This window comes from Gobius niger (assembly GCF_951799975.1).
Source record: "Gobius niger genome assembly, chromosome: 9".
Lineage (NCBI taxonomy): Eukaryota > Metazoa > Chordata > Actinopteri > Gobiiformes > Gobiidae > Gobius > Gobius niger.
The window spans coordinates 20786717-20803730 of NC_136860.1; the positions used below are offsets into that span (position 1 = coordinate 20786717).

At 42.3% G+C, this 17014-nt stretch overlaps 1 protein-coding gene across 5 annotated transcripts in view; it reads right to left on the reverse strand.

Moving 5' to 3' along the window:
- il1rapl1a (interleukin 1 receptor accessory protein-like 1a) overlaps window positions 1-17014 on the reverse strand; it is a 167673-nt gene that overhangs the window by 82030 nt on the left and 68629 nt on the right. For all 5 annotated transcript variants that reach the window (XM_079562471.1, XM_079562470.1, XM_079562469.1 and 2 more), the window contains exons 4-5: window positions 14744-14930; window positions 13756-13909 (exon numbers count right to left, since the gene is read on the reverse strand). In XM_079562471.1, coding sequence (XP_079418597.1) covers window positions 13756-13909; window positions 14744-14930 — 341 coding nt within the window. The remainder of the gene's footprint in view (window positions 1-13755; window positions 13910-14743; window positions 14931-17014) is intronic.

Consider the following 17014-nt stretch of genomic DNA (forward strand, 5'->3'; position numbering starts at 1 on the left):
TAGTGACAATATTTGCATCTTGAGTGCCTAACAGGCCTAACCAACGATTGGACAATGTACGCACACCACATTTTAATTGAGTTTTGCACAAGGACCATTATATCCTTAAATTGATTCTTCGAAATACATCTATAAATGACAGGTGCGTCTACTAGCTGCACCAGAGCGATGAAATGCCTGACAACCTTTCTACTTTCTGTCACCTTTCCCAGTGGTGCTTAATGGTCATATTCTTATCTTTTAATTGGTAGGAGGGCTTTCTGGAGTGTTCTTTTCTTAAGGACACTGTATAATGAGTGGGTTATTTAGAGCTGCCACTGCGACCTTCAGCCTCTTCATGTCCTGTCATGGGAACTGTAGCCAAAGCTGTTCCGATCGTAAGAAGTACCTCCTTCTGTTCACGGAGGAACAGAACGGGCTCAGATACTAGCCGTAGAGTGTGTAAGAATGTAAGAGGTCAATTAGTACAGGATGTACCTTTATGAAAACTACATTGCACATAATGTAAGTGACAGAGAACATTCTGCTAGGCCTTCCTTCAATAAATACATAAAAACCCCACGTGTTCACTGGCAATGTGCTGTATTTAAAATGTACTGTGCAAAAGCTTAAACTTAATAAGCGGTTGGATATTATCACATACATTTGCACTATTCCCTTTCAACACCATGCCACGTAAGGTCTTAAAGGAATAGGCCACCGTTTTTACATACTGAGATATGTTCTTACCTTAGCTTTGACGAGTTCTTTAGGACCTGTCTGGTCTTCACCCGTGCCTTCAATCACGTAAACACAGTGCAGACGGCGTTAGCATTTAGCCTCTCCTGCTCTCCACTATAGCTCCAAAACTGGTCAAGATAGAAGCTACCAAGCTCTTCCACGTTTTTCCTATTTAAATATGGTTACCTGAAGTGTTACACTACAAAGTATAATTACACAAAATTAAACAATGTGGATTTTCTAAGCGGATAAAAGGGGGAACTATATTGTAAGGCGTAATAATACCAGGAGTAGTTCGAAATCCGCGCAGTAATCTTTACTGTGCGGACGTAGAGAGCTAGCAGAGAACAGTTGAAGAAGCGTCAAGTTTTAGCCGATAGCTCTCTGTTACTACTGCACGTACTACAAGTCACACAGCTTCTATTGACGGAAGTGAGCGGGGGGAAGTCTTTAGGAGTTATTGCGCGGATGTTGTGCTCCTCGTATCATTACGCCTCACAATATAGTACCCCTTTTTATCTGCTCATAAAATCGACATGTTACATTTCTGTGTAAATATACTTCGCATGAAAACACTTCACGTAACTTTATTTAAATAGGGAACACGTGGAAGAGCTTGGTAGCTTCTATCGTGAGCTTTTTTGGAGCTATATGACATGTGGGAGAGGCTGCGTATGTGCTCCGTTTGCGTGACAGAGCGCACAGACAAAGACCAGACGGGTTTATATTAACTCGTCTAAGGTTAGGTAAGAACATATCTCACTATGTTAAAACGGTGGCCTATTCCTTTAAAGTCCGTTTATGCAACATTTTCTGTTTTTTTCCCTGGGTTTTAAAGTTACACATTCCAGACGCAAGTATTTGACAGCGTTCAGAGTGCAATATATTACGAAAATTAGTCTTGATCCTACTTCCAGGTTTAGAGTCGCTCATATTACTTTGTAGATGGCACACTGCAGTCTTCTCAAACACAATATACTGCAATGTGGCAAAATGCACATCACTCTTAAACAAAAAGTAGACACAGCCCCTTTAATTGATCTATTTTGTAGGTCTGTGTCAATATGGGTGCATAAAAAGTTGAATAAGACAATGGTTAATTTATACTTTCAAGTCCAAGGTGGCATTTTGAGCCTATTGTGAAAAGGAAGGTTTATTTTAAAAGGCATGATCCTTTCTCTTGAAATAAAAGCAGCAGATGTACGGGCTCCTCTTAGGTACAAAAGTGTTTAATTATTGACCTGCACTTCAAATAGCTTCAGAACGCCGAATTATGATTTTAATTTCACTTGCGCAGTAGGGCCAGCTCGCAGGCCGATAACGATAATAAGTGGAGATTGAGAGTCTGTGTGGGCGGAGCGGTGGAGGTCAGAATAGATTAATTGTGCAGGATGTAAATTTCATTGGTCACATACAGATTGATGTCAGTTTTAATTGAATTAAAACAATGTGAACCCTGGCCTGCCTGCAGTCTAAGAGGACAGCTGCTGAATAGTGATGAAGAGAGTCGGGGACGGGGGTGGGGAGAGGTGAGGGGCGGATAACGGAGACACCCAGTGAGAGATTAGTTAATGAAAGCAGGTTATGGCTGACCTTAAACTAATGAGCCATTCTGCCCCACCTTACTACCGCTTTATAAGCAATTCTGATGGTGAATAAATTAAAAGGCAGTGCTTTTTTAAATGGCAAGCTCTGCATCGTAATTGTTTCAGGTACAAAATGCATTAACTGCAATACATCGTAGTTCATTTGTCAACATTTAAACACTATTTATTATTTAAATTACACGTGATGCTCAATATATGTATCATCAAATGTGAATTTAAACCTTTAATGTGATTCATTGGCAGTATTGTATTTTAATTTATCACCCAGGTTGAGCAATATATATAAAATAAATTAAGCTAAACATGAATGTAGATAATTAAGTATCAAGCAAATGATTAAAAACTAAACAGTAAGTAAATAGAAATTGTTCAGCTTTTCACATCATTAGAGACTACACCAGCAGCTATGGACCGATAAGGTAGAGCGACAGACAAGAAAATTAACTTTCTACAAATGCACTGATTGTCCAAATAACATTCCACATTTTTATAATTATAGTTATGTTTATACTGAACAAAAATATAAACACCCTATGTCATACTTTTGAGCTTTTATTACTATTATTACTTAGGGTTAGGCAACATATGAAATCAATATGTGACTAGATTATTCATTTATATATGACTAGCTGAGACCCGGCCTTCGGCCGGGCCTCGCTAGTCTCCACATTTGATATTCTGAGATTATGAGTGATTACAAAGAAATGTCCAACCCGTCACACAGTTCAGCTGTAGACCAGTGGTTCCCAACCCAGTCCAAAAACTATGGCCACTACAAATTTTTTAAATAATGAATGCTCAAAATAATGTCAAACAATCTGCAATTGGAGTGTTTGATGCACCCGTACTCCTTTCTTATAAACTACATCGACAATTTGTTCGCTAAACTCGGGGAATTGAATTCAAGAGACAGTGGAATAATTATGGATAAATATTAGGGGTTCAGCTCTAACGGTTTGGTTCACGGTGCAGGACCCGTGGTTTGGTGCATCACGGTAGTGCACAATCAAAAAAATAATAATCAGGTTTTGAACTGAAATAGCCTAATGATCGTTATTAGACAGTATTTAGAACCTTACAATAAAATTGGCAATGCTTTCAAAGTTGCTTTAGAATTAAATGTACCTCTGGGCTCACAATACGTGAAAGCAAAATAGAAAACAAATGGTACAGCAGCAAAGTAAACAAAAAGAAAAAAACTACGCAGTGCAGGCCATGCGCTCGTTAAGTGGTAGTGTCATTTCTGCTTTTACTCACACGGAGGATAAATCAGTCGGAGCAGCGCGTTTGATTAGAGGCTCGTGTTTGAGCAGGTTTTGGCCAATGTTTTGCGCGTATTTTGTTTCGGAGACAATTTGGAGACGGAATACGGCCCACGCGCGCGCGCACACACACACACGCACACACCGCCCTGTTTGGATGCGCGCACACGCACGGCAGTCAGATGTCGTGCACTCGCGTTTGTGTGACTACGGGTTGTCCTCGGACAGCAGCACCAAGGTCCATATGGACCCGTGGTCAAAGGCCGCGGGCGGTGGGACCGTCACGTGGGGCCGGCCGCGGATGTAATAGTCTTATATAGCGCTTTTCCAGACGCTCAAAGTTGCTGAACAATTTGATGCATTATTCATTCACCCCATACTCGGTGATGGTAAGCGAGGCAACCAGTCTGCGCATATCAGCCCCCAGCACCAACCACGCACACACTCACTACTGTAGCCAGGCTTCCTGGTGTTCCCAAACGGTCTCCCATCCCAGTCCTAACCAGGCCCGTCCCTGCTTAGCTTCAAAGTCGGTATGGGAAATAAACATGGCGGCGCCCAGGCGGCGGCCATTGAGATAGCGTTTTCTATAATAGATAAGCTTATTTTTGGCTCTCAAGCTTTATTACACAGGTATGGCATGACGGAGCCAATACTCGAGTGCTACAATTGAACACCTTGGCTGTGCTCGGACATCCTTTTTCTTCCTTTGAATAAATAGCATATGGAAGGCCATTCGGTTTCCGGCCCATCTTTAACAAAAGCTGATGAATGTGCAGCCGCATAGATGGCAGCAGTGCTCTGTTGTGCGGGTCTTTAGAGAGTCCGCCGGGGCGTCAGGGCATGAGTGATGTAAGCGCGTGTCAGGGCTGTCTGGATGTGTGGAGGGGGAGTCAGCCCTCTGGAGTAACACTTATCTCAGGTGTGATTTCATCATGTGATCCCCAAGGACATGCATGTGCCCGGGCACACGGTGTTTAGCATGACCATGACACATAGAGCACGCGGTAAACGGCCCCATCTCAGACACACACTGTAAAAACGAGGTGAGGGATGTCAACTCCAATAGTAAATGCATTTCATAATTTATACTTTTACTTTTTTCACAGATTTTTCTTGTGCTTTTTGGTTGACATCTACTACATTTCTTACAGAATCGAGTCCTAGGCATTCTGCAAATAATGAGATCTCGAAGTGGACACTCATTTGGTTTCAGTTGCTATGCTGTTGCCATGCTGGAATGTCATCTGTATAACCAGTATTGCCATAGTTTGTGACAGCATAACCAGACTAACACTCATTTTAGTAGTAAGATGCTTTTCCAGTATATACAGTAGGCTCGAGAAAAACAATCTCATTTTGTGTTGTTTAGCCTTACTAGTTCCTCTCTCCCCAACCTGTATAAATAGGATAATATCTGCAATAATCACCGTCTCTCTTCAATTGCTCCAGCACTGGTGTGATGAACGGCACAGGGGACACACGGGGGAGGTGCGGACTTTGCTGCTCTCTTTCCTGGTGTTGCATCCCTGCAGTTATTGCACCAGCTGGTCAGATGGAGCTACAGCCTAAAGCCCAAGCCAAATAAATACACAATTCCGAGACATGCGCACCGTTCTGTAAGCAAGGCAGTAACGTTTTACAAGGCTGTCAAGTCTTCAAGCTGCTGAAGGTGACCCTATAGAAGGAGCCTTTTATTACAATGAGAGCTTGTCCGAAATCACCTCCCAACAACTTCTGTAACACATACTGATTACAAATACTGTATGCCAGCTGGATCCCATTCATGTGACATCTGGAAGGGATTTGGGAGGGCAGGTTTAATAAACAGAAAAAAGTGATATATTAATTTTTTATACTTTATGAGTATTTACAGTGATAAAATCTGTTTCAATGTATAGTTTGTAGACCAGGAGTCTGCAATAGGCGGCCCGCGGTCCAGATCCAACCTGCCAAACAATTGAATCCGGCCCGCAGCTCATTTTCCCAAAAAATATAATTAGTTTAGCATTTACCTTGTGTGACACAGACCTTCACTTACCAGAGCGGGCCCGAATGAAAACATGGCTCTGTCAAACGGAGTAAATGGGCTAAACTAAGAAAACAGAAGACTTATCGTTGGATGGTTTGCAAACCGGATGATGAAGCTGATGGCGTGAGTGTTGGGAAACTGCCCCGCCTAGCACTGGTCAAGACTATATACAAATGCGCTTCTACAGATTTGGCCTCTGCGCTCCTCTCATATCTCTTCCTGAGTCTAATTTGTTGTACTTACTTCACGGTCTGGACCCCAACTTAGTGGAATAATAATAATAATCTGACTAATTAATTTGACATGTGCATTTTTGCATCCTTTCCACTTTCACTTCATTTGATCCACGTTCGTGGGAAATGTGAAGATACCTTCTTTGCGATGATAAGTTAATGGATAAAAGAGTGGTTGAAGCTGAATGAATATGAATGAGGATGGTACATGAGCATGCTATCTCCTTGGAGCTCTTGATTAAGAGGAAGATTTTTCATAAAGCACCAGGTCAGGACTGAAGCACAGCGGCTTCACAGACAGGTGCCTTGGTCCACACAGCTGTGAGGAGCAGAGTAGAGCACTGAGCGAGAGGCTCATGTTGTTTGAGAAGCATTTGTCTTGGTTCAGACCTTATAAAGTCCTCACATGTAATTGATCTGGTTAGTTTTGAATTAGAATTTTGGACTGGTTTAGATGGTTGTTTTGTTTTTTGTTATCAAAAGCAGTAAATGAATAATAGAAAGGTCGGGGGTTTAAATCCCACCTCCTGAAGGTGCGCACTGTTGTTGTGTCCTTGGGCAAGACACCCCACCCACCTCACCTCCAATGTTAAGCGCTATTTAAGTTGAGACCATTTATATGTATTTGGAGACAGTCATGATCTCACAATTACAATGCTGTAATATAGCTTAGACATAAATTAATTTAGTAATAAACTGGATTTTTTAACCATTATGAGGAGATGAACGCTGAAACAGAAAACTCAGGGGCGATAACTAATGGACCATGTGAACATTGTAACTACTGCTGGTCAAGCAACACTTTTGGTTTAAAGGTCCTATATCATGCAAAATCGAATTTTTAGAGCTTTTAGCCATGTTGTTATGCTATTTCTTTTTCAAAAACACCCCCAGTGTTTTTTGGCTTCATTCACACAGTTCTCAGCAATCCTCCTGAATCGTGCTCTCTGAGCAGCTGCTCTGCCCTCTCCTGGTGAACGACCGAGTTGCTCAGTTGTGTCGTCACAGCGGAACGGAAGTGCTCGGCGTCTGTAATGTAATGCCTTATGGCCTGATTTTAATTTATAAAACAGCTTTTATATTATTTCTGTCGTAAGAGGGACACAAAGAGGAAAAAAAAAAGGATGTGCCCGAGGTGCTTCCAGGTCAGCTGGGGCCAAAACAAACACATCCCTGAGCGTCTGAACAGACGTCATGTTTGCACTGCAGCTGTGAAGATGGAGCTCGTTGTAACTTACTCTGGACACACCTGCTCTTTTTTCTTTCCTAACGATAATGTCTCGGAGAAAAAGAAGCGCGTTTGGCTACGGGGACTTTATTCAACCTTCCTAAAGAAGAGGCCAGAAGTTGTTTTTTCTCTCCGGGATTCGGCGACTTCAGCAAAATACTGTTTTTCTGTGACTGTCTCTTGATGGATGTTTGGTGAACCTTCGCCAGAATCAAAGTGGATTAACTTTTATAACCAACGTGAATCCCATCACATAAACAGCGACGGACAAGAGTGGTGAGTTTATCAAAACGTGCGTTAGATGTTTCGGATGCCTCCTGGCCGCCTCCCGCTGGAGCTGTTCCAGGCATGTACTGGTGGGACAAGGCGTTGTGGAAGGCCCAGGGCATGCTGGTGGGACTATGTCTCCAAGGTGGCCTGGTGTCGCCTCGGGGTCCCCCCAGAACAGCTGGAGGAGGTGTGCGTGGATCGGGAAGTTTGGGCATCTCTGCTGAGACTGCTGCCCCCGCGACCCGGCCCCTGATAAAGCGGAAGAAAATGGATGGATGGATGGGTGTGCTAGCTTGTGTGTGTTAGCCATTTATGAAGCTGTGTTGCAGATGTCATCTCCTTATAACTATATTGTGAAGAAACTTCACTTATTGCTGTTTATTTAGAATACGGAAAAGTGGTTTGTGCGGAGAGAGGGGGCGGGGTTAACTGAATCGAAGCGTTGTGTCTTCCGGATTTGAAAAATACCTCCAGAACACACTTATATTTATCACAAAAAGTGCTCCATATTGGTAGAGGTACAATATATCATATACATGCCTATACTTAACTTTGGAATGGCTAAAATAGCATGATACAGATCCTTTAAAGAGCCCAGCTCCATTTCCACACAAACTACTCGAATGTGACACTATTAGTATATAACCTCGAGAAGGGAGGCAGGGTTGTGTTGCACAAGTGTCAATACTGTCTGTACTTATTTTGGCTGTAGCAGTATTACAATAATACTGCATAATTATAATTAGACATATATTTTACCCTAATGAACAAAAGAAAAGAAAAACAAGCAGGAAGCACAGAGATCCATGTTTCAAAAATGCACAAGATGCAAGTTTAACTCATCTGACTGTTTTAGAATTATTTCTTATTTTTATTTTTCTCAGAACATTTTCTGCAGGAAACAGCACATTCCATGTATTTCCCATTTATTTAGCGTCGGCCCTTGTGAATAACATACATGAGTTTCAGACTGTCCCCCCCTCCATTTCCTCTTGCCCTCTGCGCCTCCAATTCACTGTGCCAAATGGTACATTTACATTGGCCGTAACCTCAATCACCAGGCTCAGGGGCTCTGCTGAATGTGCACACAGACATTTGTACAGTGAGCCGGTGAGCGTGTGCAGACCGAGGTATAATACGAGCGATAGATAGAAAGCAAGGCCTGAGGCATCCATCAAACCAAACGACTCCATTACAGTAAGTCGGACAGAGGCAAACGGTAATGTGCACTGTGATAAACACCGGGATAATAGTGTGTTTATGGTCCCAGACACACTGTTTGTGCTGGGGAACACTGCAGACGAATACAGATAAGATACAGAAGAAGACTCCTCTTTGTCTTATTCATTCTTTCAGTCCCCTCTCTCTGCCTCACTGTTATCAGTCTCACTCCTTTGTTCCCTTCGTCCTTTTCTGGTCCGTTTGTATTTTTTTTTTTGCTGCATACAGAAGGTAGGAGGGTGTTCATCAGCTGAATGCAGTGCTTTTCTACCATTACAATATTGCAGCGTAAAGATCATAATGCATGAATGAGGCTTGGGGGAACCATCAAAGTGAGATTGTTCTGATAGCCATAACATTAAAATAAATGGGAAAGCGGTGTTATATAGGCTACACTGTATAGTACATTAAAATATGATATTATATTACTTCAATAATAGCCAGGGAGCCAGAAAAGGGTGTAGAGACAAGTGGCCATACAACAATAGTACAGTATAATCGTTTTCAAGTCTGAGAATCTGCCTGGTTAAAGAGCAATCTTTAACACCTGTGCACTGTTAATTGTTTGTGAGGGAATTCATCTTCTCGATTTGTTGGGCTTTTCTTTTTTGGTGGTATCGAAAAATCTTTGCCTGGAAAAATCCAGTTTCACTGCGACACCAGTGATTGAGTCTGGTAAGAGTCGGCATCAACTACATTTCCAGAGCAGAACATACGCAAGCAAACAGGAAGCAGAGTAAACCAATCAGTGAAGGGCATTATTAGCGGTTCTGCGTTAATATTCGAGCAAGATCGTGAATCGGAAAAGTCTCCTGCTGTCGATGTGTTTTTGGTCATTTACCGCCGATTAGAAAAAAGAAAAATGTCTGCAAATGTGTGAACTATTAACTATTAACTGCTAAATACCAAACTTAAACACTCTTCTTGTTTTTTTTATTGCTTAAGTGTTTATATCAGATTTAAGCAGAATATTTAACTTATCAAAGCGCAGTCGCTAATTTTTCACTTGCTTTAAGTAAACTATAGAGAATATTGAAAAGAACATGCTTATTCCACCGAAATGTATTTGATTTGTTTGATGAATTGTTAAAGTAATTTTGATCACATTTTCAAATTGAGCCATTGAGGGAGCAGGAACAAATGATGCTCTTGGTATATGCTGGTAGATCTTGTACTCAGCTCTAAATACACATGGAAACCAGTGCTTCCATTTATTTTCCCACAGACTAATTTTCTTGTATGATCCCCAGTACTGAACTTCGACATCATAAACTGGGAGTACATGAAATGAGAGGTCACTTCCTCTACATTTCTTTTAAGCTGCCAAGTATCAACTCTTGATTAAGGTGCTTTCATGCCTGGGCCGCTGTGTTTATGCCCATAGTTAACCTCTATTACACTGCTGACCCTGGCCCAGATAGCGCCTCTCCTCTCCATCCTCTCTAATAAGGGCTGTTACATTGGTGTGGCCTGGTCAGCGCTGAAGATGCAGGTGCGACATGTGGCACCGTCGTGCACGGGTCACGCTAAAGGCCATCGTCATATATTTAAGATCAGTTAAACTTAACAGCCTCATTCATCCGCTTTGCCCTATCAAACAAAACTACATTTTTTCCCCCTCCTCCTTTTTATGCTTTAGGCAGAAGCAATGTCAGTTTTTACAGGCTGTGATAAAATGTGGGTAATCTCACGCCCACTTGAGGGGATCATGATGTGTAGGTTTATTAAGGCAAATGAGCCTAAAGTCAGAACGGGCCTAAAACGGTTCTAGTGGGAACCTCTAGTGGGAAAGAATAGCCGCCTAACTGCTATTGTAATCAGGCAAAACGCGCTGGTGATAAAGCGCGGCCACATTTTTATAGCGCGCTCTGCAGAGTTATTGAGGCGCAATTGCCGTGTTTTTCTCAACACAAGGGCTTTTTATTCTGGTAACAAGTTTTCAAATAAATGTTTAAAAAAAAAAAGGTCAATAACACACGCAGTATTCGGAGAGTGCGCTATCTTCATATTGGAGATGATGTGCTTTATGTAAATGACTCAATCTGGGGAATTTCGCTAAACAAACATGCTCCCTGTTGTGAAGTATTCTCTGCTGGGCTGGAGCCGCTGAGCGTAGCGATGTGACTGTCACGTAAAATTACCTTTTCTGCTTTGATGACTTATTGATGTTTCATTACAGAGAACACACGTCTGTACCTCAAGACTGCAGCTGGATATGCGGGATCCAATTTTAACACCATTAAACAAACAATAAGGCCATACACAAGGATTATAAGTTTGAAGGTACCGAAAGGAAAAGTATCTTGCATTCATTCCCACCATTGTTTCTATTTTTTTTAAGGTTAGTATATGCATTATATACTACTCTTCACCTCTGTCCATTTCCGCCTCTACATTCTGTATTTGGAACATGAGCTGTACTATACAATAAATTTATAACCCAATAAAGTTTTATGGTCGATGTCATTACAGAACATTGGGGTCATAGAGACAGTCTAACAAGGGTAGAGGCGCGGACTGGATTTACAAACATGCACACAGCAGCGCACAAATCAACACAACGCAGCGAGGTTAACACTTAGGGGTTATTTGCCAGCCGTAATAAGTATTAGGTATTGATTTGATATATTTGTAATGTAATGCATTATCTGCTTCGTGCTTCAACGTATAGAGGAAAAACAGAACTAAATCTAGTCTAAACTATCTCCAAAGAAGTTCTTAAGAAGGGCTCACCCAAAACAAATAACTTTAATACAATTTACTGTGTGTTGAATATAAACCAGGCCGTAAGTACCACTGGCGAAGTCCGTGTCTTAGTTTGAAAACCACTGGAAAAAAGTATTTAAATCTTATTCACCGTCCATAGTGATTTCAGATCAGATCATGCTGCTAGCCTGATGGATCACCATCATCGCGTTGCCCCATAAACTCTGTCTACAAGAACATGGTATCTTCACGGCTGATCTGGGTGAGATAACAAACTGTCCACCTCACGCCGTTATCATCCCCACATCGGAAAAGAGCAATGGTTGACCACACTAATAAACAGCTCAGCAGATACTCATCACATGGCAACACGAGCGCAGACACGATAAATACCAGAGAAACTGGGCACACAGTAATGCTCTTCTTTAGTGTGTTTGTTAAAGCTGGCTGTTGGATATGATTTATTTGTTGAAACAAACTCCTATTCATCTATAGCTATTGATTCAGTGATGACCATTATAGTAAGTTAACTACACTGTTATTTGGAAGTAATGCTGAAGTAAAAATAAAAGTGCTTTACCGCACAATTACAAGTACTAGAGCTGCTACGATTACAAGTACTAGAACTGCTACACTTTACTTTATTACTATTTCTACTTTTTGTCTATTACACTATATTTTCATCTTTGTAAATGAAGTCGCACTCACTAGTTTCAGAACAAAAGGCTTTAATTTAATATTATCTTCTCTTTTTATCTCTTCAAAGGCAAACTATTTAGTACATTACTAGATGAAAAAGTATCTAGCACCACTGGTAATGACAAGGCCTTTCCTTCTTTTTATTGTGAACCTTCCATTAACCTTAATCAGTGCAGTTCACCATCTGAACCACCAGGACTAAAAGCACTCAGCGCTGCTCTAGACTCCACTCATGCTGAAAAAGAACAAACGAGTGCATTTACAGCTGCTCTGCTCACCTTGCAGCTGTGTGAGAGATGGATAGAAACCACACACGGGCCAGCGTACAGTAAATCTTTTGACCTTGGTCCTGGCTCTTTAGCTTTCGGTGTGAGGGGGTTTAGCCTATAGCCTTAAATATTTCAGTGTGGCTCTCGAGACTGCAAAGTGCTGAGCTGGAAAGAAATGATAGAGGCCAGACCATAGCGTTCGACTTCCCCAGCAATTAACAGAACAGCGGGATGTCACTGCGGCGTCCTCCACTGAGTGTGGGGCAGCGATGAATGGGCCCGTTCTAACATTCAAGCCTTTTTTTTTAAGTTAGCTTCAATATCTGTAGCACTTTTAACATTGCATTTGACACTATTTTGTTCAGGGTCTCCAACCAACTCAAGCAAGTCAAATAAAAACATCGAAGAGCTTTAAAGCAGTAAATGGTAAGTGGTAAATGGACTCAACTTATATATATATTTCTACCCATGCACTCTTATTCATACACCAATGTACGCAGACACTTGATGCAAGGTGGGTGAAGTGTCTTGCCCAAGGACACAACGACAGTGTACACCTTCAGGAGGCAGGATTCAAACCCCCGACCTTCCGATCATGAGACGACCCGCTCTACCAACTGTGCCACTGTCGCCACTGTCATCTCCTCCTGGTGTCTCTGGCCAGAAAACTTGCAACTTTCCCTGCTCCGACCCGGAGGTACAATGCACACTAATGGTATCACGAAGAAGAAGCTAACAGGCAAAGCTAACTGCGGGCTAGCACCACTTTATCAGTGTTTACAGCCAAGTTTGAGTGACAAAAATTATCTCCATTGGGTGATTGGGTTGTTGCACAATGCACAATATCCCTCTCTCCCTTTGTCTTTTCTGTCTGCGTAGTATTTACTCTCACGGACGATTAATGAGTAAAAAAACGCAACATGCTACGACACCTGCAGTGGTGCTTATGGCCTCTAGGAGCATGAGCTACTTACTTACTGCTTTAAGTGGATGGCTCCACTAAAGTGCACATTGTGTTATGTCTTACAATCACAGTGGCTTTCCTATATTAACATGTTAAAATGAAATACACAAACAATTTACTATATGCCTGGGCTTATATGAATGACTCCAACTTTTATTTATGCTTAAAAATAGCACAACTATGGGTGAGAGGGGCTCAGACAGCAGTGCTTGTCGTTGTGGTGTGTGAGTGAGTGGTTGGTGGTGGTCGGAGGGGCAGATGGTGTCTGCGCAATGCGTCCGTAGTAAACTGACAAAAGGCAGGGTGGCTGTGGCTACAATAGCAGATCAGCAACACTAGTGAATGAGTAATACAATGTAAAGGGCGGCGTATGAAACATATGATACATTATTATTATGATTATTATTAGTATGCAGTCTATCAAATTTGAGTTCTGTATCATACTTTTTGATTTTCGTGTATCAGCCTACTGCATGATTTTAAAAAAAGGGCTGAAAACCTTCTGAACCCACTGTATGGATAGAAATGTGCTGTCGAGACTTACCCGTAACTATGAGCTCTGTCGTCCTTCTGACCAAGAAGCCTCCAAACTGCACTTCACAGGTGTAATTTCCAATGTCATCCTCCGTCACCTCTTCAAAAGTCAGGTTGCTTCCCTTATAGAGGATGTTGGCGCGCCACTGCTTCGGACGGCATTCCTGCACATCACACAAACACACTGGTAACTCAAAACCATATTCTGTTATTGAAAAATCCATCAAATTGTCATCTAAACAAAGTGTCAGGTAATACCGACTTGGCCACTGCTGACTTTTGCCCTTGAGTGTTTCCCAAAGCATATAAAACGTCACGAACCATTACGAATAAGGATGCAATTACAAGTATAAATCCTATATTTTAAAATGATAAAGCTCGCCACTATCCTGCTTATCTGATTACGATTTATTGCACTGAACAGAATATTCTCCTCTCAATAATCCGCCAAGGCCACGGAGGACGCGCAATGTTATTTACCAGCGTCCTCACCGGCAAAATAGGTTGGAGTTGATATGTGGGTAAAGGTTGAGGTAGCAAGTCCGTGGTGTGATCCTCTTTCCTGCCCCAAGATGATAGTGTATCCTATTCCAACCACTGCTCCGGGCAAACCTTTGAATTCAATCACTCTGATTCGGCACCGCTTCCAAATAACTATGGGTTCCAGCGCTCCCAGTCATTATCCGGGACCTAATTGAATTGAGGGGGGGGTGGGGGGGGGATCTAGAGGTCAGGCTAATCAAGTGCTAATCTACTTGTCATTAGTCTGGCCCGAATCGGGATTACACTTTGTTGTCCGCCGGCTATATCTGACCTGGGAAGAAGTAGCCAAGTGACATAAGGAAGGTAAAGCTGAATACATATATAAGGGACAAGGAGCATGTAAAGGACACTGGCTTTTCACTGCTTTGGCCTCTACTGTTTATTCACATTGGGACATGTGGTTTTACCTGTGCTATTGTAATATCGATCAAATATGCATTGTAAAGTGTTCCTACCTTGTACCACGTGATCTCCAGCTCTTTACCCGGCTCCACGTAGTCCTCAGTGTTGGGGCACGTGATGTTTTTGGTCTTGCTCAGCTCGGCCTTCTCTATCCGTCTCATGTTGGAGTTGTAGCACAAGTTTGTGTCGTTCTCCGCCACCGTCAGAGACATGGAGACCTTCATGCAGTAAGTGGAATTCCTACGGTGAGAAACACAAGGACAGCAGGTTAAGTCTTTTGCTTAAAATCTTAGAAAAAGCTATTTTCTCATTAGGCTTGTCAGGTCATTTCACTCGGTGTCATGTCACACTCAGTTTAATAGTTTTGTAAGTGTAAAAACCTTGATAAAGATAATATGTTGCAATGAAATTCAGATAGTATTTATGTGTTACGGGGGAAGGGTACTACCACTCCAATGTTATTAGTTCTGAACGTTTTCATATTAACACTCTTTGTCCACTGACTTTCTTTAATGCACCAAACTATCCATATGTTACATGTTTACCCTCGACTCCCTTATTGGTCCTTTCATGGTCACTCCTGCATCTCCCTGTTTGCTGGGTTAGCAATAATGACACGTTCAGCAGCTTAACCGAGTCAATGCCTCACGCTCTGGGCAGCCTCTATTGGATTTATGGGGGCAGTTATCTGGGCCCGTGGATGCTAATCACAGAAAGACTAAGACGGCCTCATGCCGGAAGAGAAAAGCAGCTTGGTCATCACAACACCCCCTTGTATACACCCCCCACCGCAACGTCCCTGCTCCATCACGTCTTATCTCTGGGCAACTGTCGTCACACTTCACAGGCAGCAGAGGTAAGCCTGCCCCCCCCCCCTTCGCCTCGCTCTTATTAATGCTGCTGCAATCATTATCATTTGAGAGCTCATCAGTGCTGACATAATGCCGCCCCGGTGCTCCCAGAACCTGGAATTCCCCACGGGATGTTAGATTACATTCGTGAAACACTTGGAAACAATGGTGAAAGTCCAGTGACACATCAGTATTGATATATGGCTAAACCAGCCTCAGCTGCGGCATGACGGAAATGTGAAGGTTGCCTTTTCAAAATGGCAGATCCATGCCAAGGGTAAAGTGAGAGAAGACCAAATGAATCAGTTGTCAAGATGGAGGAACCACAGAGAGAGCACAATGTAGTCTTGATGGTCAGTTGTTATGCGTCTACACTTACATTTGCAACATTATAATTGGTAATGGTTCTAGTTAGTACATGCAAGCTGCCAGGCTAAAAGACGTACAGCCTAGCATCTTCTTGTGTTCTGAAAAGAGTTTTGGTGTAATATTTGCCAGATTGCTCGTTTCAGCACTTAAACACCACCATTATTTTTTGCTGCTGCTCGCTCAGTATCTAACTTGACATCTCCGCAGTGCCTGCAGCCATGTGCGGGGCAAGGAGCATACCCGCTCAACTCTTCTCCGCAGCAGAGGTGAGACGGCTACATCAACAGCCCATCCACGGTTGTTCTGATGGCCTCGGGGATTTTCTGCACCAAGTTGATGGAGTGACATTGCGCATCTCTAGACTAACAGAGCTGCTGCACTGTTAGGTTGCCATCCGTGCTCAAGATATGAGACTGAGTTGGTTCAAAACTTGTGGTGCAGTTTATTTGCAATAAACCTTGAATAATGTGTTCATTGTTTCTGATTAATCGCAAAAGCTAATGCATTCACTTAGTTTATACCAATGGCTACTGGTTGCACTGCTTTATGACGTTAGGAGCAGACATTGCTGAAGTAACTCCATATATGGGCGGCAAAACAAGCTAGTTTTCCATTAGATAGCTTTGAACTTTGCACACGTTTTAAGCAAATGTAAAGCTTGGTCTAGCTTATCTAGCTTTCTACAGCTAGATATTGCTGTGATAACGCTGGGTTAGTAACAGTACAATTAAAGTGATGATCTGGACCTTATGCCCGTTTAAGGAACATGCTCCGTCAGAGCAGGTAGGAGGAGTCTGTAAATCTGCCATGTATTCCCTTTCGAAAGTGGTCATTATGGTAAACAGGGAGGAGTGAAGAGACGGTGTCTATTATTTATTATGTCTATGTTTTATACACTGTGACACCAATACCATGCACAGAGGTGTTTTATAAGCCCTCAATATCCTTTTGCTCCCCATATGCTTTTTACATGTCTACATAAGCTTGATTGCTGTCTTGGCAGAACAACTCAAGGTATCAAGACATGCATATAGTAGATGCATTTTCTCTTTCTGCTTTCAGTTTTGTGCACGCTGAGCACAACATTTCAGTCTTGGACATCTT